We start from the raw sequence: 21,260 nt of genomic DNA on the forward strand, positions 1-21,260 counted from the left end.
CAGAAGGAAGCTAGCGGAGAACAGAAGGAAGCTAACGGAGAACAGAAGGAAGCTAGCGGAGAACAGAAGGAAGCTAGCGGAGAACAGAAGGAAGCTAACGGAGAACAGAAGGAAGCTAGCAGAGAACAGAAGGAAGCTAACAGAGAACAGAAGGAAGCTAACAGAGAACAGAAGGAAGCTAGCAGAGAACAGAAGGAAGCTAGCAGAGAACAGAAGGAAGCTAGCGGAGAAGAGAAGGAAGCTAGCGGAGAACAGAAGGAAGCTAACAGAGAACAGAAGGAAGCTAGCGGAGAACAGAAGGAAGCTAACAGAGAACAGAAGGAAGCTAGCAGAGAACAGAAGGAAGCTAGCAGAGAACAGAAGGAAGCTAACAGAGAACAGAAGGAAGCTAGCAGAGAACAGAAGGAAGCTAGCAGAGAACAGAAGGAAGCTAACAGAGAACAGAAGGAAGCTAACAGAGAACAGAAGGAAGCTAGCAGAGAACAGAAGGAAGCTAGCAGAGAACAGAAGGAAGCTAACAGAGAACAGAAGGAAGCTAGCAGAGAACAGAAGGAAGCTAGCAGAGAACAGAAGGACGCTAGCAGAGAACAGAAGGAAGCTAGCAGAGAACAGAAGGAAGCTAGCAGAGAACAGAAGGAAGCTAGCAGAGAACAGAAGGAAGCTAGCAGAGAACAGAAGGACGCTAGCAGAGAACAGAAAGAAGCTAGCAGAGAACAGAGGGAAGCTCGGAGAGAACAGAGGGAAGCTAGCAGAGAACAGAAGGAAGCTAGCAGAGAACAGAAGGAAGCTAGCGGAGAACAGAAGGACGCTAGCGGAGAACAGAAGGAAGCTAGCAGAGAACAGAAGGAAGCTAGCAGAGAACAGAAAGACGCTAGCAGAGAACAGAAAGAAGCTAGCAGAGAACAGAGGGAAGCTCGGAGAGAACAGAAGGAAGCTAACAGAGAACAGAAGGAAGCTAGCAGAGAACAGAAGGAAGCTAGCAGAGAACAGAAGGAAGCTAGCAGAGAACAGAAGGAAGCTAGCAGAGAACAGAAAGACGCTAGCAGAGAACAGAAAGAAGCTAGCAGAGAACAGAGGGAAGCTCGGAGAGAACAGAGGGAAGCTAGCAGAGAACAGAAGGAAGCTAGCAGAGAACAGAAGGAAGCTAGCAGAGAACAGAAGGACGCTAACAGAGAACAGAAGGAAGCTAGCAGAGAACAGAAGGAAGCTAGCAGAGAACAGAAGGAAGCTAGCAGAGAACAGAAGGAAGCTAACAGAGAACAGAAGGAAGCTAGCAGAGAACAACAGGAAGCTAGCAGAGAACAGAAGGAAGCTAGCAGAGAACAGAAGGAAGCTAACAGAGAACAGAAGGAAGCTAGCAGAGAACAGAAGGAAGCTAACAGAGAACAGAAGGAAGCTAGCAGAGAACAGAAGGAAGCTAACAGAGAACAGAAGGAAGCTAGCAGAGAACAGAAGGAAGCTAACAGAGAACAGACGGAAGCTCGGAGAGAACAGAGGGAAGCTAGCAGAGAACAGAAGGAAGCTAGCAGAGAACAGAAGGAAGCTAGCAGAGAACAGAAGGAAGCTAGGAGAGAACAGAAGGAAGCTAGCAGAGAACAGAAGGAAGCTAGCAGAGAACAGAAGGAAGCTAGCAGAGAACAGAAGGAAGCTAGCAGAGAACAGAAGAAAGCTAGCAGAGAACAGAAGGAAGCTAACAGAGAACAGAAGGAAGCTAACAGAGAACAGAAGGAAGCTAGCAGAGAACAGAAGGAAGCTAGCAGAGAACAGAAGGAAGCTAACAGAGAACAGAAGGGAGCTAACAGAGAACAGAAGGGAGCTAGCAGAGAACAGAAGGAAGCTAGCAGAGAACAGAAGGAAGCTAACAGAGAACAGAAGGAAGCTAACAGAGAACAGAAGGAAGCTAAAAGAGAACAGTCCTATTACTTGAGTAGTCAAGGGAATAATTGATAGGAAACTTTTCCTGTAGCCTTTCTCTCTGCAAACATGATCCTGTTGTTTTTTTACAATCCTTCACATTTGGACAGACACATTTTCAGCCTATTGATCATCCTCAGCTGACACTCAGATTGGCTGATATTTCAGGTGTTTCGTCCGCAGTGATGATGATGTGTTTCCGTGGAAACCGGGAGGAGTTTTATGGTGAAGTTCTCCTATTGGATGGGAGGAAAATAGCACTAACCTCCGAGCAGGGCATCAAGGTGGGAGATGATTTCCTCTTTTGTCTCTTTTGTCGTCGCTGAGCGTCAGAAAGCCAGACTTAATCAAAGAACTCCTTCTGGTCCCAGAGGTCATCGAAGGCGGCGGCCATCTTGCAGCTGGTGTTTTCTCACATGAATGTGATGGAGGTTGAGTTCTTTGGTTTGAGATTCTGTGATCGCAAACAGCAGACGGTGAGAAAAACAACAAGACAACAAAAGGCTGAGGTGTGCCATGAGCTCAGGTGTATCTGTGTTTGTTTCAGCACTGGTTGGATCCGTCCAGAACTCTGTCGCAGCATCAAGAACTTGGTAAGTCCCACCGCTCTTCTGTTTCTTCTGTTTATTCCTCTAAAACCTTCAGTCTTCAAAAGAAAACTTTCCGTAATTTGTCATTTCTTTTTGTCCCAGTTGGGCCACCGTACATTTTCTACTTTGGAGTCAAATTCTATGCCGAAGATCCATCGAAACTGAAGGAAGAAGCAACACGGTACCGTCCCTCTGAGCATAAATCAGTTTGAGCTTGTCATGTGATGAAGGCTTTAATGTTTCAGGTATTTGTAGTGGACTCAAGTTTGATGTGAAACTTAACCTTTGGGAGGCCCAGCAGCAACCCTGTAGGGTAATGTTTGTGCAAAGACGCAGATTTCCACACCAAGGAAGAGACGGATATCATCTAACCTTTGTCTTGAGGAGAATCTCTCCCACCAGACCTGCCCATAAATTATGTTAAGCATTAACGCCTTGATGCTTACTGAGTTGAACTAACAGAAACCCTTTTAGAAGATGATTGGATAATCACCAGAACAAAGTAAATCTGTCGGTGACTTCAAACTCAGACATCTCAGATGGCTGCCAGCCGCTGCTGCAGATGTTATCGCAGTTAGTTTTTCTTACAGAGGAAGCCGGCGTAAGCTTGTCAACATTTTGTTAATACTTTTGTGAATTTAAGTTCACCTCAGAGTTGGTTATTGGACCAAACAAACCAAGCCCAACATCTCAGGTGGACATTTGTTCATTCTTGATGGTGAAGCCTCGATACCAGGCAACGAGAACCCCGGTGGAGAAGAACAACCTTCCCAGGAAACTTGAAAGCCCACGGAAAGTCCTCCCCAACCAAGAAAGGCTCTGAGACGGCGGAACTGAGGGAAATCCACTTGGAACGGCCGCCATCAACCTGGTGTGTTCAACACAGACTAACTGGTTAAGTGCCAACCAAAGTAAGATCTGCCCTCTTGTTCCTTTTCAGGAATCTCTCAGTTACCTCCTCGTCTTTGCTCACATTAACAAACCGTTGCTGATGGACAGACTTTTAATAAGTTCACGTGACATGAGGACTCTGTCTATGGCCTTCTGATCATACCAGGTCTTTTGATGTTTCTGGGCTGCTCTCATGTTGTCCTGAGCAAATTCTGCCATCTCCTCCAACCGCTCCCTCATCACATATGCGACGACATTCTGTCCATCTGGCTTAGGATCCTCCAAGTGGTCCTTCAAAAGATCAAGAGGTCCCTTCACTTGGCGACCGTACAACAACTCAAATGGTGAAAAACCAGTAGACTGATGTGGAACCTCACGGTATGCAAACAGCAGACAGGGCAGCCATTGGTCCCAGTCAGCACCTGAGTCTGGTTATATCACTGCACTAAAATCATAAAGATACAGTACTGTCCGATGTGGTGATGCCCGTATCTGTCAATTAACATCTCTAACCCTAACCCTAACCGTCAAATATACAGACAACGGGAAATCTGCATCTAACCCTAACCCTAACCGTCAAATATACAGACAACGGGAAATCTGCATCTAACCCTAACCCTAACCGTCAAATATACAGACAACGGGAAATCTGCATCTAACCCTAACCCTAACCGTCAAATATACAGACAACAGGAAATCTGCATCTAACCCTAACCCATATATGGGCAGCAACGGATCTGGAAAAATCCCCAAAACTGGATTCCCATCTGTATGTATCCAGAAAATATGTGTATTAGATACTCCTACTTTAGATACCCCGCAGCTCCTACTTTAGATACCCCGCAGCTCCTACTTTAGATACTCCGCAGCTCCTACTTTAGATACCCCGCAGCTCCTACTTTAGATACCCCGCAGCTCCTACTTTAGATACCCCGCAGCTCCTACTTTAGATACCCCGCAGCTCCTACTTTAGATACCCCGCAGCTCCTACTTTAGATACCCCCGCAGCTCCTACTTTAGATACCCCGCAGCTCCTACTTTAGATGCCCCGCAGCTCCTACTTTAGATACCCCACAGCTCCTACTTTAGATACCCCGCAGCTCCTACTTTAGATACCCCCGCAGCTCCTACTTTAGATACCCCGCAGCTCCTACTTTAGATACCCCTGCAGCTCCTACTTTAGATGCCCCGCAGCTCCTACTTTAGATACCCCCGCAGCTCTTACTTTAGATGCCCCGCAGCTCCTCCTTTAGATACCCCTGCAGCTCCTACTTTCAATACCCCGCAGCTCCTACTTTAGATACCCCGCAGCTCCTACTTTAGATACCCCCGCAGCTCCTACTTTAGATACCCCTGCAGCTCCTACTTTAGATACCCCGCAGCTCCTACTTTAGATGCCCCGCAGCTCCTACTTTAGATACCCCTGCAGCTCCTACTTTCAATACCCCGCAGCTCCTACTTTAGATACCCCCGCAGCTCCTACTTTAGATACCCCGCAGCTCCTACTTTAGATACCCCTACAGCTCCTACTTTAGATGCCCCGCAGCTCCTACTTTAGATACCCCGCAGCTCCTACTTTAGATACCCCGCAGCTCCTACTTTAGATGCCCCGCAGCTCCTCCTTTAGATACCCCTGCAGCTCCTACTTTCAATACCCCGCAGCTCCTACTTTAGATACCCCGCAGCTCCTACTTTAGATACCCCCGCAGCTCCTACTTTAGATACCCCTGCAGCTCCTACTTTAGATACCCCGCAGCTCCTACTTTAGATGCCCCGCAGCTCCTACTTTAGATACCCCTGCAGCTCCTACTTTCAATACCCCGCAGCTCCTACTTTAGATACCCCGCAGCTCCTACTTTAGATACCCCCGCAGCTCCTACTTTAGACACCCCCGCAGCTCCTACTTTAGATACCCCTGCAGCTCCTACTTTAGATACCCCGCAGCTCCTACTTTAGATGCCCCGCAGCTCCTACTTTAGATACCCCTGCAGCTCCTACTTTCAATACCCCGCAGCTCCTACTTTAGATACCCCGCAGCTCCTACTTTAGATACCCCCGCAGCTCCTACTTTAGATGCCCCGCAGCTCCTACTTTCAATACCCCGCAGCTCCTACTTTAGATACCCCGCAGCTCCTACTTTAGATACCCCCGCAGCTCCTACTTTAGATACCCCTGCAGCTCCTACTTTAGATACCCCGCAGCTCCTACTTTAGATACCCCTGCAGCTCCTACTTTAGATGCCCCGCAGCTCCTACTTTAGATACCCCCGCAGCTCCTACTTTAGATACCCCCGCAGCTCCTACTTTAGATAGCCCCGCAGCTCCTCCTTTAGATCCCCCGCAGCTCCTACTTTAGATACCCCGCAGCTCCTACTTTAGATGCCCCGCAGCTCCTCCTTTAGATCCCCCGCAGCTCCTACTTTAGATACCCCGCAGCTCCTACTTTAGATGCCCCGCAGCTCCTACTTTAGATACCCCCGCAGCTCCTACTTTAGATACCCCCGCAGCTCCTACTTTAGATAGCCCCGCAGCTCCTCCTTTAGATCCCCCGCAGCTCCTACTTTAGATACCCCCGCAGCTCCTACTTTAGATGCCCCGCAGCTCCTACTTTAGATACCCCTGCAGCTCCTACTTTAGATGCCCCGCAGCTCCTACTTTAGATACCCCGCAGCTCCTACTTTAGATGCCCCGCAGCTCCTACTTTAGATCCCCCGCAGCTCCTACTTTAGATACCCCGCAGCTCCTACTTTAGATGCCCCGCAGCTCCTGCTTTAGATCCCCCGCAGCTCCTACTTTAGATGCCCCGCAGCTCCTACTTTAGATGCCCCGCAGCTCCTACTTTAGATACCCCGCAGCTCCTACTTTAGATACCCCGCAGCTCCTGCTTTAGATACCCCGCAGCTCCTAGTTTAGATCTCTCCGCAGCTCCTCCTTTAGATCAATCTGCATCTTTTGAAGGTGGTGCCCATATATACAAGATAATTAAGGTTTATTTAGATAGTGAGAACACTATTTGTAAATCCTTTATATTCTAACACGTTACCCTGCACACGTTCATGAGAAACATTTATCTACAGACAGAAAGGTCCCGTTCATGACTTCATCAGTCTGTCAAAGTGACATTATTCAGACAAACATGTGTCCTTTGTTCATGTCCCACAGGACCACTGCAGAGTTTTACTGACTGGTACCAACTATAACTTATACTGTGTGTAATTGTGTTTGCTGCATCAGGTGTCAGTTTTACCTGCAGGTCCGTCAGGACGTCCATCGAGGTGTTTTGCCGTGCCCCTCCCACCTTTGGGCTCGTCTGTCCGCTCTGATGCTGCAGGGTGAAAAACACAAACATTATGCTGCTGTAAACCAACACGGATCAATAAATCTGCTCAGTGTGTTCACAGAAGAATCGATAATAAGCAGCTGATCAATAGCATCCCAACAGAAACTAACTGTTTATGCATGTGTTTGTTTCAGCGGAGCGAGGCGACTTCAGTGAGGACGAGACGTCAGACTCTGAAAACAAACAGGAAGCTTCACTCATCCACAGAACACTGAGGTAAACAGGAAGTTACACATAACCAATCATCCAGGACTGAGAAGTTTAATCATGAAACTAAGCAGAACCTAAACAAACATGGCAGCTAATGTTCAGTCAGCTGATCAGTTACACCTGTTGTCAATCAGCTGATTGATTGGTTCCTCTTTGTTCCCAGCGGGTTCTCTCGCCCTGAGGCTCAGAGCCTCTTCCTGTCTCTCTGCAGCTCTCTGCAAATGTACGGAGTCTCTCTGTTCGCTGCCTACGTAAGTTCACCAACCACCAATAAAAACACACCTCACATGTCACACAGGGCTCATCTTCAGTACTGATCCAGCATTGGTTCCCTGCAGGGGGAGAACCAAACCGAGTACTTCCTGGGTCCAAATCCAGTGGGCGTGGTCATCTTCAAGAACAAAGTGCTGGTGGGAAAGTATTTCTGGTAGGAGCGAGTCCTCTCTGTCCTTCAGAGATGTTTAAGTGTAACCAGGAAGAGTCTGAACTGGTCAATACAGCCGATTAGATTTGTGTTGATTAGATCCTGAGAATGTGCAGTCGCAGGTGATAATATGATGACATCGAACAGTACTGATCCAGCACCTGCATGATGGAGCTTACTATCAAAGTTCAATAAGTGGCTGTTGGACAGCAGAATAACAGCTGATTGGTTCAGATATCGTCTCATCTGGATGACGATCAATAGAAACACTTCATGTTTGTGACATCAGAGTAAATTTGATTATTCTCATTTAGATGATCAATCTATTTGTATCAATAATCATAACCTACTCCATAGATCATACTTCCACTCAACTATTGGTCAATACTTTCAGGGAACATTCAGGGGTCATGCTATTTATATCCTAAAGAAAGACATTTCCATGTCATTGTGGGCATATAAAATGAAAATGAGATGAATCAGGCCTCATCTATCAGCTCCATCTTCACTTTAAAATCACTCCACAAACTGAAGACATAAACCTTTAAAATGAAACAATCACAAACTTTAATGAAAGAGTCATACTGTCGAGCCATTATCTGAGTCAGCAGGTGTTTCCCATCAGGTACTAACCCATACCTGTGTTCCACAGGCAGAGAATCACAAAGCTCCACTTCAAAGACGAGATGTTTGAAATCAGAGTCTGCAGAAGGGTAAGCTGTTACTGGCTGGCTGCAGCTACAGCTAAAGCTAAAGCTACAGCTACAGCTACAGCTACAGCTACAGCTACAGCTACAGCTAAAGCTAAAGCTACAGCTACAGCTACAGCTAAAGATACAGCTAAAGCTACAGCTACAGCTACAGCTAAAGATACAGCTACAGCTACAGCTAAAGCTAAAGATACAGCTACAGCTACAGCTAAAGATACAGCTAAAGCTACAGCTAAAGCTACAGCTACAGCTAAAGATACAGCTAAAGCTACAGCTAACAATGACGATGTGTGTTTTAGGGCTCAGAGACATCGTTCTTCTTTCAGACGTCAGATCGATGTCACTGTAAACGTCTGTGGAGGTGTTGTGTTGAACACCACGCCTTCTTCAGGTGACGTGCATGTGCATGTGCATGTGCATGTGCACATCAGCCGAGATAGCAGTGGGAACATATAAAACATGCTTTTTGTTTTCAGGATGTCGGAGTCGAACTCCTTAACTCACAAACTGAGAAAGAGCAGGTAAACAAAGCTGGATATCGTTCTTCTTTTTGTCCGCTGAGTTTATTTAGTTCTTCACTGGTATCTGGTGAAGAACAGTAACATTTAATCAGTCTGTAACATAAAGAACAGAAACATTTAATCAGTCTGTAACATAAAGAACAGAAACATTTAATCAGTCTGTAACATTTAATCAGTCTGTAACATGAAGAACAGTAACATTTAATCAGTCTGTAACATAAAGAACAGAAACATTTAATCAGTCTGTAACATTTAATCAGTCTGTAACATGAAGAACAGTAACATTTAATCAGTCTGTAACATGAAGAACAGTAACATTTAATCAGTCTGTAACATAAAGAACAGAAACATTTAATCAGTCTGTAACATGAAGAACAGTAACATTTAATCAGTCTGTAACATGAAGAACAGAAACATTTAATCAGTCTGTAACATTTAATCAGTCTGTAACATGAAGAACAGAAACATTTAATCAGTCTGTAACATGAAGAACAGTGACATTTAATCAGTCTGTAACATTTAATCAGTCTGTAACATAAAGAACAGAAACATTTAATCAGTCTGTAACATGAAGAACAGAAACATTTAATCAGTCTGTAACATAAAGAACAGAAACATTTAATCAGTCTGTAACATAAAGAACAGAAACATTTAATCAGTCTGTAACATGAAGAACAGTAACATTTAATCAGTCTGTAACATGAAGAACAGAAACATTTAATCAGTCTGTAACATAAAGAACAGAAACATTTAATCAGTCTGTAACATGAAGAACAGTAACATTTAATCAGTCTGTAACATGAAGAACAGAAACATTTAATCAGTCTGTAACATAAAGAACAGAAACATTTAATCAGTCTGTAACATGAAGAACAGAAACATTTAATCAGTCTGTAACATGAAGAACAGAAACATTTAATCAGTCTGTAACATGAAGAACAGTAACATTTAATCAGTCTGTAACATGAAGAACAGTAACATTTAATCAGTCTGTAACATGAAGAACAGTAACATTTAATCAGTCTGTAACATGAAGAACAGAAACATTTAATCAGTCTGTAACATGAAGAACAGAAACATTTAATCAGTCTGTAACATGAAGAACAGAAACATTTAATCAGTCTGTAACATGAAGAACAGTAACATTTAATCAGTCTGTAACATGAAGAACAGTAACATTTAATCAGTCTGTAACATGAAGAACAGAAACATTTAATCAGTCTGTAACATGAAGAACAGAAACATTTAATCAGTCTGTAACATGAAGAACAGAAACATTTAATCAGTCTGTAACATGAAGAACAGAAACATTTAATCAGTCTGTAACATAAAGAACAGTAACATTTAATCAGTCTGTAACATTTAATCAGTCCATATGTTTGCTCTCTCTCTGCCCTGCAGTGTTACTCCTGCTTCCTCTCTGCGGCTGAATGCCGGCATTCTGGGAACCAAACCCGTCAACAACCAAACTCCAACAGATGTGTGTGTGAACCCTCAGCAGCACGGTTTGTACCATTTTATTATTGATTTTAGTAAATCAGGTTAAACAGTATAAACAGTTTAAACAGGTTAAACAGTTTAAAACAGTTTAAACAGTTTAAAACAGTTTAAACAGGTTAAACAGTATAAACAGTTTAAACAGGTTAAACAGTATAAACAGTTTAAACAGGTTAAACAGTTTAAAACAGTTTAAACAGTTTAAAACAGTTTAAAACAGTTTAAACAGTTTAAAACAGTTTAAACAGGTTAAACAGTATAAACAGTTTAAACAGGTTAAACAGTATAAACAGTTTAAACAGGTTAAACAGTATAAACAGTTTAAACAGGTTAAACAGTTTAAAACAGTTTAAACAGTTTAAAACAGTTTAAAACAGTTTAAAACAGTTTAAACAGTTTAAAACAGTTTAATCAGGTTAAACAGTATAAACTGTTTAAAACAGTTTAAACAGGTATTAGCAGAGCAGTGAGGATCAGCCTGGAGCTGGAAATTGTCGGCAGGTGATCACGTGGCAAAGGATGCAGGAAAGATTAGATACAAGAGATTCTCCTACAGAAGGCTGTTTAGTTTTGTTTTGTGTAACATCAATTAAAACCCTGAGGAAACGTAACCTGTGGGACACAAGGAGCCAGATTTAGCTTCTTATTGGAAATACATGCAATGGATAAATGAATAAAACTTTTTTAATAATTAAAGTTTTTTGTTGGATGACAGATTAAAAAGAAAAATATGAAAAATTAAGACTTGGTATCAAACAGAAATTAAGATATAATCTTTTTATTTAGCCACATCAACTACAATCTCATTTTTTCACTTGTATTATTAATAATTGATTTAATTATGACTCTGACTCATTCTTTGTTTGGCTAAAACCTTTTCCTTGTAAACGTGTTACTGACTCCGCCCCTTCTCACCTCTATCAGCCAATCACACAACGAGCATCCGTAGTGAACCCATCATGAAGCAGACGGCGCCTCCTGCTGTTCAGAGGTCAGTGTGACGATGTCGTGTGATGATGTCTTGTGATGATGTCATGTGATGATGTCTTGTGATGATGTCATGTGATGATGTCATGTGATGATGTCTTGTGATGATGTCATGTGATGATGTCTTGTGATGATGTCTTGTGATGTCATGTGATGATGTCTTGTGATGTCATGTGATGATGTCTTGTGATGTCATGTGATGATGTCTTGTGATGATGTCTTGTGATGATGTCTTGTGATGATGTCATGTGATGATGTCTTGTGATGTCATGTGATGATGTCATGTGATGATGTCTTGTGATGATGTCATGTGATGATGTCTTGTGATGTCTTGTGATGATGTCATGTGATGATGTCATGTGATGATGTCTTGTGATGATGTCATGTGATGATGTCTTGTGATGTCATGTGATGATGTCATGTGATGATGTCTTGTGATGATGTCATGTGATGATGTCTTGTGATGATGTCATGTGATGATGTCATGTGATGTCTTGTGATGATGTCATGTGATGATGTCTTGTGATGATGTCATGTGATGATGTCTTGTGATGTCATGTGATGATGTCATGTGATGATGTCTTGTGATGATGTCATGTGATGATGTCTTGTGATGTCTTGTGATGATGTCATGTGATGATGTCATGTGATGATGTCTTGTGATGATGTCATGTGATGATGTCTTGTGATGTCATGTGATGATGTCATGTGATGATGTCTTGTGATGATGTCATGTGATGATGTCTTGTGATGTCATGTGATGATGTCATGTGATGTCTTGTGATGATGTCATGTGATGATGTCTTGTGATGATGTCATGTGATGATGTCATGTGATGATGTCTTGTGATGATGTCATGTGATGATGTCATGTGATGATGTCATGTGATGTCTTGTGATGATGTCATGTGATGATGTCTTGTGATGATGTCATGTGATGATGTCTTGTGATGATGTCATGTGATGATGTCTTGTGATGTCATGTGATGATGTCATGTGATGATGTCATGTGATGATGTCTTGTGATGATGTCATGTGATGATGTCATGTGATGATGTCTTGTGATGATGTCATGTGATGATGTCATGTGATGATGTCATGTGATGATGTCTTGTGATGATGTCATGTGATGATGTCTTGTGATGATGTCATGTGATGATGTCTTGTGATGATGTCATGTGATGATGTCTTGTGATGATGTCTTGTGATGTCATGTGATGATGTCTTGTGATGTCATGTGATGATGTCTTGTGATGATGTCATGTGATGATGTCATGTGATGATGTCTTGTGATGATGTCTTGTGATGATGTCATGTGATGATGTCTTGTGATGATGTCATGTGATGATGTCATGTGATGATGTCTTGTGATGATGTCATGTGATGATGTCTTGTGATGATGTCATGTGATGATGTCATGTGATGATGTCTTGTGATGATGTCATGTGATGATGTCTTGTGATGATGTCATGTGATGATGTCTTGTGATGATGTCATGTGATGATGTCTTGTGATGTCATGTGATGATGTCATGTGATGATGTCTTGTGATGATGTCATGTGATGATGTCATGTGATGATGTCATGTGATGTCTTGTGATGATGTCATGTGATGATGTCTTGTGATGATGTCATGTGATGATGTCTTGTGATGATGTCATGTGATGATGTCTTGTGATGATGTCATGTGATGATGTCTTGTGATGATGTCATGTGATGCTGCTTTTCTTCTACCTGCAGGTCAGAGGGTGCAACTCATGTGGACCTGGTCAAGCCCAGTGCACCATGGGAAACCCACAGCTCTGTGAGGTAAAAGAGCAGAAACATTTTTAATATTATAGAGATGCCCCAGTGTAATCTGATTACTGCCCCAGTGTAATCTGAATACTGCCCCAGTGTAATCTGATTACTCTTCCTGTGTAATCTGAATACTGCCTCAGTGTAATCTGAATACTGTCCCTGTGTAATCTGATTACTGCCCCAGTGTAATCTGAAAAGTGCCCCTGTGTAATCTGATTACTGCCCCTGTGTAATCTGATTACTGCCCTGTGTAATCTGATTACTGCCCAGTGTAATCTGATTACTGCCCCTGTGTAATCTGAATACTGCCCCTGTGTAATCTGATTACTGCCCCTGTGTAATCTGATTACTGTCCCTGTGTAATCTGATTACTGCCCCTGTGTAATCTGATTACTGCCCCTGTGTAATCTGATTACTGCCCCAGTGTAATCTGAATACTGTCCCAGTGTAATCTGATTACTGTCCCTGTGTAATCTGATTACTGCCCTGTGTAATCTGATTACTGCCCCTGTGTAATCTGAATACTGCCCCTGTGTAATATGATTACTGCCCCTGTGTAATCTGATTACTGCCCCTGTGTAATCTGCTTCCAGCGGCTTGTTCAACCCAAAGTTTCCTCGCCACATTAAAGAAGAAGGACCACAGAGGTCAGCACACAACAAATAAACAAACAAATATACAATGAAAGAAGAGTGATGAGTTTCCTGTTGGTGTTTCAGGCGGAGCAGAAGTCTGGATGGAGATCGACCAATCAGACAGCAGAGGAGGAGGTTAGAATTGGACTTTATCTGAAACAGTAACCAGAAATCTGCCATTAATAAAGACAACATTCCCCTTGTGACCTGCAGGTCTCGTTCCCATGGCAACGCCTACAGCAGCGGTGAATCAGAGAGGGCAGCGAGGCGTCACAGTCGGTAATATAAATAACACATTTCTGGTTTCATCTACTTCCTATTTACAATCAGAGGTTGCTATGGTAACCAGGGTCCTGACTGCAGCCCCTGCCATCGGAATCGGTCGTAAGTCAAAGGAAACCTGCTAATGTTAGCTCTGCTGTGGCTAATGCTAATGCTAACTGTGTTTCTTTGTAGATGCAGCCCAGACGACCAAATATGGAAACACATCGAGTATGTCTCACACTCACAGTACAGCACAGAGAACTCTACGGTGGCCCTGAGGGTCAAAACACAACAACATTTCAGATTAAGGGCAGGGACCATGGGGACAACACTTCTTGTTTGCGATTGGACGAACCGAAGTCTGGGGACATGTCATTTCCTGTTACTCTCAGCAGCGTCCTTGTGGGAATTTTAAACCCAGTTTAAGTATAGAAAAGGAGCTTGAATTCATGAGAGAGTATTTTAACAAAGGACATATATGATATAATTCGCAAATGCTCTCTTTCTGAAATGTTTTTGTTTTGACCCTCAGGGCCACCGTAGAACTCAGAACTAAAACGTGTTGAATGTTGACAGGAAGCAGCTGGTGGAGCCCGATTCCCTGATTGATCGACAGACAGAGGAAATACCTTATAAGGAAGTGAGGTAAGGGAAAAGGAAAGGAAGGACGGAGAAAACAAAGAAAGAAGAAAGGGAGGGATTAGACTCTTTTCTTGTGCTGCAGAGTTTCGAAGGAGCCAATCAGAATGCGTCGGTCTCCGAGAGGTCGACGATATCAGCGGTGGGCGTCGGCTTCTAATCCGCAGTAGGTGTAAATCCGTGATGTCATCAGGAACATACCATCTGATTAGGAGCATTTTTCATTTATATTAATGTTTGTGTTGCAGTTGGATGGTGGAGATGGTTCCGCCTCTTCCTGTTACCACAGCAGCTGACGTTTCTGGTCCTTTACCCACAAACCCCTGAGGCAACTTATTCTGGCAGACAGCAGGTGGAAACCAGAGTCCATGAAGAAGAATATGAAATATGGAGTGATTTGTTTAAAGTCTGATGCCTCTGATGGACACTGGGAGTGTTCTGTCTGAGTTCCTTCTCAAAATTTAAAAAGATGGTTTATGAGTACAGAATTTGGATTTTACTACATGGAATTTAGCAGGTTGATGATATAATATTGATGTTTGTTGTTCGCAGGATAGGAGAGGAACCCAAACAGTACATTTTCACATGTAATCAGATAATATATTCAGAGAAATAAATGCACAGTTCAAGTCTGGAGTGAAGCTCCACATTTGGAACAGAATTATGTCCTTTTGAAATAAAGCACGTATCTTACAGCTGTTACTCTTTTTAGTAACAGATTTGACCGACTCTAGTGACAGCAGGGTCTAATTTCAGTAAAGTCCGTTCAGATGTAACGGAGCGTTTCAGAAGCATGACACCAGACGGAATAGTATTCCTTTGGTGGTAAATACTGTACTTATTCAGGAGTTCAGAGTAAGAAAAGCTGCTCGACTGTTCCATGTTCAAACCAGTTTTCCAGAAACAAAGATTTCTGTTCGTATATCTCTATTATTCCAGATGTAGTATCTGTGAGGTGAGAAATTGTGCCTAAAGATTAAAGTCCAAGAAAGAATCAGTTGTTTGTGGAGATTAGACAGCTTTAAAGGGATTTTATTAATGTTAGAGTTGCAAAGTAAAATAAATTTAAGGCCACCAAGTTTTGAGAATAAGAAATTTGGGATAAAATTCCAGGTTGAAGATGTGTTTCTAAGAAATAATTTTATCCAATTTATTTTGAAAGTATTATTTAGGGTTGGAAAATCAAGAAAACTCAAACCTCCATATTCCTCAGAACTGACTTCCTATTATAATGAATCCCATTTCTCCATAAAATTTTAAATAGCATCTTATCGACCCGGACAGTTTAGGTCAGACGTGAAATGCCTCTGCTTTGGTTCACAGGAGTATCCAAAGTTTCCGAAAGTCTACCAACAAAATTAAGCTGTTATCATTGCAAAGATCAGCATAATCAATAAGCTCTAGCACAAGCCTGACGTTATCAGCTATGTCTCATGAAGCCACCATGTGTTTCATCGATAATGTGATCTGGAGCAGGTTTTTGGCTCATCAGTAATAATGTCGTTAATGTTTCTGAATAGAGCTGCTTTTACCACACGCTCCTTCTGGTTCAAAGAAATATTCTGTTGCATTCCTCCAACCCGCTTCCTCTGCTTTCATTCTGTCATTTAACTTATTTTGAAATAGTCATTTTCTGATAACTGTTCAAGTGAAATTTGAGTAAGTTTCCTTATTCTGGAAATCACGTTTCTCCAGTTTTTCTAGATTTTGATAATGAGGTTCCAAAGTCTCTGAACTACTTTGTTACCTCAAAGTTAAAAAGTTCCCAGTTTCTGAAAAAACATTTATCAACTAAAGCCTTATTCCAACATACATTTAATAAAGAGCCGACCGACGGATTAAGCGGGTATAGAATATAGAATAATAATGTTTGTGCCTCCTGGAAGATGGCGCCAGTCGCCTCAGGCTCAGGACGGGAGATTGGACTGAAGACAAGTTTCGGTGCAATCTGTTGGTTTCCTTAGCTCGGATATTATTTTTGAATTGGCTCCATATGAATTAATTGGATTATTTTAAATTATTAATTAATTGGATTTCATTGGATTTTGATTACAATGAATTGAATTCCAATTGGCTTGAATTGGACGATATTATTTAAGTTCCTTGAGATGATATTTGTTGTAATCTGGCGCTAAATAAATCAAACTGAATTGAATTGAGTAGTATGTTAGTAGTATGTAGAGCTGTTAGCATGCTGCTGCGCTAACAGGCTAACATAAAACGCAGAGTAAGCAAAGCACCTCTTTGCTGGAATAATCAGGGATAAATGTGTTAATATTGCAAAAGTTTCTGGCTTAAGATAATCCCATAATACACAGTAAGGAGGAGTGACAATTGAAAACTCCGACTCGGCCACGAATTCCTAGGACTGCATGGTCCGCCATCTTGCGCGGACCTCCCTGTGTCACCAGGTGGAGTCTCACCTTCTGAAGATGTCACTAATCAGATATCAGACACCACGGGCAGGTGTTTGGCTGGGAGAGAACAAAACATCAAGGCTGAAATGTCCCAGTCAGAGGCAGAAAGCGGCTCATGAACAGAGCCAAAACGGGTCAGGAAGAGGGTTCTGAAGCGGGAACGAAGACACCTGACGCTGGTCAACTGAAGGTGTTAATATTCTGAGGCTCAGCTGTCCCTGACCCAGTTAATAAACACTTTATGTAAAACGAATACATGCAAATAAAAACTCACAGATGTGAAATAAAGACTTTATTCTCTGTTTTTGTTCGCTTGTCAAAAACAACATTGTTAATGCGTTCTTTGTCAATAAAGATGAGGGAAAAAAAGTTCATGTGACACAATCACGTGACAGTCTGCATCGTGACGCGACGTCAGCTGCCTGCAGAGGAACTCGGCAATCCTTCGTCGACCTTCGTTGTGATTCTCCGGTTCTTGCCCCGGTTCCAGGTCCCGTGTGTCCGCAGCTTCTCTCCCCGGCATGGCCAGTCAGTCCCAGGGCATCCAGCAGCTGCTGCAGGCCGAGAAGAGAGCCGCAGAGAAGGTGGCCGAAGCCCGCAAACGTGAGTATGACAGGCGGCCTTCAAGCCGCCTCGGCCCGTTAAATGGCCGTTAAACTCCCGGTCATGGCCTGTCCGGGACCCGATGGAGCAGCTGAGACGGTGGCGGAGAGCCGCTGGAGGTGGTAGAGTCCGGGGTGAACGAGCAGACAGGGCGGAGGCGGTAAGCTGTCTGGCAGCAACCGAACTCCGTCTAGAAATGGGTGGATTTAGAGATTCTGTGCTGCTGCTTCGTTATTCACGGAACCGAGAAACGAACCGAACTTGGGCTGAGCTGCGAGGCGGTTCTGTCTGCCCATCGGCTCACAGGCACCTTTTCCTAAAGGTGCCGTTTCTTTGGTTTTCATTTTTTTATTCATTTATACTTCTTAAGAAGTACATAAAAATCAGACCAAAGCAGTTATAAATACATACAAAGACAGCCAGAGGCACCGAAAACACCAAAGAAAGAACAACTTCCTAGTTTCAGCTGCCTTTAGTATTGTTTGGCTTCATTATGAAAAAGGAAGGCTTAGAAAGGTGCTGTTTGCTTTCAGGTAAGAACCGGCGTCTGAAGCAGGCGAAGGAGGAGGCCCAGGCTGAGATCGAACAGTACCGGCTGCAGAGAGAGAAGGAATTTAAGACCAAAGAGGCCGCCGTGAGTCCTCCTCTTCCTCCCGTCATGCTGTTCATCTTTCTCTTCACCTGCTCACTTCCCTTTTTCTGGGACCCCCTCCCCAGGCTCTTGGTTCCCATGGTAACAGCGCTGTGGAAGTAGATCGCGACACGGCGGAGCGGATGGGTCGGATCCAGGACAGCTACCGCGGTAACCGGGAGGCCGTGCTGGGTGAGCTGCTGCGGCGTGTCTGCGACATTCAGCCGGAGTTTCACGCCAACTACCGCGTGGCCGGCTGAGAGGCGGGGCTCCATCATCCCGACCAGGGGGCGGGGCCAATGGGGGCGTGGTCGCTGTGCCGCCGGAAGATGGCTGTGTCGTTGTTGTTGTTTACAGAGTATTTATATTTCACAGTAAATCTTAAATGTCCTTCTGAGTCTTACAGAATAAAAGTGTTCCTCTGTTGACCAATCAGACGGCAGATGGCACCAGATGTTTCACCTGGCTGCTGATGGGCTGCATGTAACTTCCTGTTGTTGTTTGTGAAGATGAAATATTAAAGTGTTGATTGGCTGAAATTCACCCTCGCCTCCTTTTCTCGCCTTGTGATAGTGTTTTATCAGCTGATGTCGGAGCAGAGAAGCGTTTAAAGCCTCCGGAGGTCACCCACCTCCTGGGTCTGAGCCACCTGAGGCGGTGCAAATAAATCCACAACTGATGTTTTCATTATTGGTGACATAAAACTTCAGAGTAAAAGTTATCTGGAAGAAAACTTTCTGAACTAAACTGTAACAAAGATCCTGATTTCCCTTTATTTTGACATTTTGTCCTCATTTCCATCGCTTCCTTTTCCCATCTGTTGGCTCTGGTTTTACCTGACTGAGTTCAGCTGTTCTCTCCTTCTTTAAAGACTTTTCATCATTCTTCACCTTTGCATGTGGTGGCCGTGCTGGTAAGAGCTTCTTTGTTCAGTCACATCTTAGGTTTCTCCAGATTTCACATGGAATCGGTTTTTTTATTAAAGACAGTTAAACCTAATTTAATTTATAATATAAATTTCTGAGTTTTAACTTTTTATTTATTTCAGATTTCCCATGTTTGTATTTTCCTTCCTTTCTTCAAGTGCCAAATGTATTATTGAGATCCTGATTAGATAGAGTAGATAGATTAGTTGAGGATACATTTCTAAGGCTCCTGTCTGCAAACATTCTCACCGATTATCATCAATATTTAATTCTGAACCTCCTGATCTACAAAAACCTGAAAGCACATTTTAAAATGTGATCAAATATAAATGCATGTTGGTTTTTAAAAGAAAAGTAGTTAAATATTCAGGAGATGAGAAACTTTATTGACCCCAGGCTGAGAAACGTCTGCAGCAGCAAGTATTGATCGATCCTTAATATCATAAAAGAAGAAAAAGGATTCTGAACTAAATGGAGGCCGATCTTAGTCCAAAATGACTCAAAGGTAGTGGAACCAGGAGCCAAAGCAAAGCGAATGACCCGTTTCCTCATAGATAAACAGAGCTGTTACCCAGAGGAAGCCTGTATGCAGTGAACAGAACCGGCCCAGAACCATGAGGAGCGAACTCTGGACATCATGAACCTGGAATCTATCAGATGAATGGCTTAAAGCAGCTCCTGTGTGAACCCTTACAGTAGGAAATGCATGGAGGATATAAATGTATCGTAGATAAACCTCAACCTCTCTGAACCTTGAATATAACACAGAAGAAGCTGTTCTGATCACTTCATGATAATGAAGGGTTAGGATTTCCCTTCCCAGGTTCTGCATTTCTCTCAGAATCTGCCTATATAATTAATTTATTTCTAAAAAGGGCTCGACTCCATAATTCTGTCTTCTTTGGAATCACAGAAGTTCTGTGTAATTTATAAAAGCCCAACCTCTGGCTGGGTTTATTATTACCGGGCTGCTAATGTCAGGGTTCTGGTGTTTGGCTCCTGAGTCGCCTTCACGGCTGAATATGGAGGCTAAAGCTGTAGTTAAATCCTTCCTGTCGGCTTTGTTCTAAGATGGAAGATCCTGGAATCTTAAAGAGTCAAAGTTTTATTAAGAATTCTTAGTTAATCTGCGCCATACCACCTTTTTTAAAGCGTGAGGGATTCATAAATGCAGAATAACGGCAGCGATATCTCTGCTGCTGTGCATGAAGGCGGCCGGCAGTAAAACCTGAGGCCTGCTCAGAGTTCAGGTGTTCGTTGTGAAACTTGAACTGCTTCACCTGAGCAGCTGATAAGATCTCACACTTGGTTCGTCCACATGTGGTTACAGAGCAGCAGCTGTGCAGTTTATCACAGGAACTGTAAAATACTATCAGACACAGTCCTGAAAATGTTCTGGGCCACGTGAGCCCAGGAAAAGCTCCAGACCTCAGCAGGTGTTTGGGATCATTACAGCCACTCATTAATAGATTTAAATCCATTTACTTTAACCAGATCAGACTTTGATTAAACTTCAAAAGGGACATTTGATGTGTGGAGGGTCCAAGCTGGGACCCTGTTCACTAGGTTTTACATTTCTGAGCTTTTAGGTGACAGAAGGAGAAATGTGACTCAGAAAGTTGCATCTTTAGATAAAGTAATCATACCCTGTGACTGCTCCCAACACCAGGGGCCAAATAATACCTCTAAAACACTTCAGTTGGCTTTATTAAATTAGGTCTTTAGCTGGGAAAACATTCTGAGTTAATGATTTTATCTCTGAGCACACCCTGGATTTAGTTTTTAACTGAAACCAGAATAACAGTCGAGCCCTTCGGGTTACAGTTTATCAGCGAGGCCAGAGTGAGCAGGAGGGCCGATCTTATCTTTCATATATATGCTTTTATTACATTTTTATTCACTCTTATCTTTAGTGTTCTGATTTTAACTATTTCTTTTTGCTTTAAACTCTAAATCATGCTTTTTATTTCTGTTTTGATGTCTCTGTGAAGCACCTTGTTGAATTGTTCAGTAAAACTTGCCTTAATTTCTATAAATCAGATTTTTATCAGTTCACTTCACAGGAAAAACAAATGTGAGACACATCATTATGTAGTTCAAAGGGTCGTCATGGTGATCATAGAGCATATAGTTTAATTAGATCTGATTTCATGTAACTTTACGAAGTTTCTGCTGAAAATGACATTTAAAGAATTGTTTAGTGAATAAAACAATCTTTTGAAATTCAATCAAAATTAATCAAATGTTTTTTTTTACATCTTCTT

The 21,260-nt window shown here is 42.7% G+C and overlaps 2 protein-coding genes across 2 annotated transcripts; both read left to right on the plus strand.

Annotated features, from left to right (window-relative positions):
* Positions 1–1,521: 1,521 nt before the first annotated feature.
* epb41l4a (erythrocyte membrane protein band 4.1 like 4A) lies at positions 1,522–15,206 on the plus strand. The gene is made up of 21 exons (XM_072372423.1): positions 1,522–2,198; positions 2,286–2,390; positions 2,462–2,507; positions 2,607–2,685; positions 6,629–6,726; positions 6,869–6,950; positions 7,108–7,195; positions 7,283–7,371; positions 8,021–8,081; positions 8,378–8,469; positions 8,555–8,599; positions 10,001–10,104; positions 11,021–11,087; positions 12,822–12,890; positions 13,475–13,528; positions 13,601–13,651; positions 13,730–13,795; positions 13,973–14,008; positions 14,357–14,425; positions 14,505–14,585; positions 14,668–15,206. The coding sequence occupies exons 1-21, from the start codon at positions 2,100–2,102 to the stop codon at positions 14,744–14,746; spliced, it is 1,560 nt and encodes a 519-aa protein (XP_072228524.1). The 5' UTR covers positions 1,522–2,099; the 3' UTR covers positions 14,747–15,206.
* Positions 15,207–17,231: 2,025 nt separating this feature from the next.
* On the plus strand, positions 17,232–18,602 carry atp6v1g1 (ATPase H+ transporting V1 subunit G1). The gene is made up of 3 exons (XM_072371598.1): positions 17,232–17,439; positions 17,973–18,073; positions 18,157–18,602. The coding sequence occupies exons 1-3, from the start codon at positions 17,358–17,360 to the stop codon at positions 18,328–18,330; spliced, it is 357 nt and encodes a 118-aa protein (XP_072227699.1). The 5' UTR covers positions 17,232–17,357; the 3' UTR covers positions 18,331–18,602.
* Positions 18,603–21,260: the final 2,658 nt, after the last annotated feature.

The sequence above is a fragment of the Leuresthes tenuis genome, unplaced genomic scaffold (genome assembly GCF_036924035.1).
Source record: "Leuresthes tenuis unplaced genomic scaffold, fLeuTen1.0.hap1 SCAF_19, whole genome shotgun sequence".
NCBI lineage: Eukaryota > Metazoa > Chordata > Actinopteri > Atheriniformes > Atherinopsidae > Leuresthes > Leuresthes tenuis.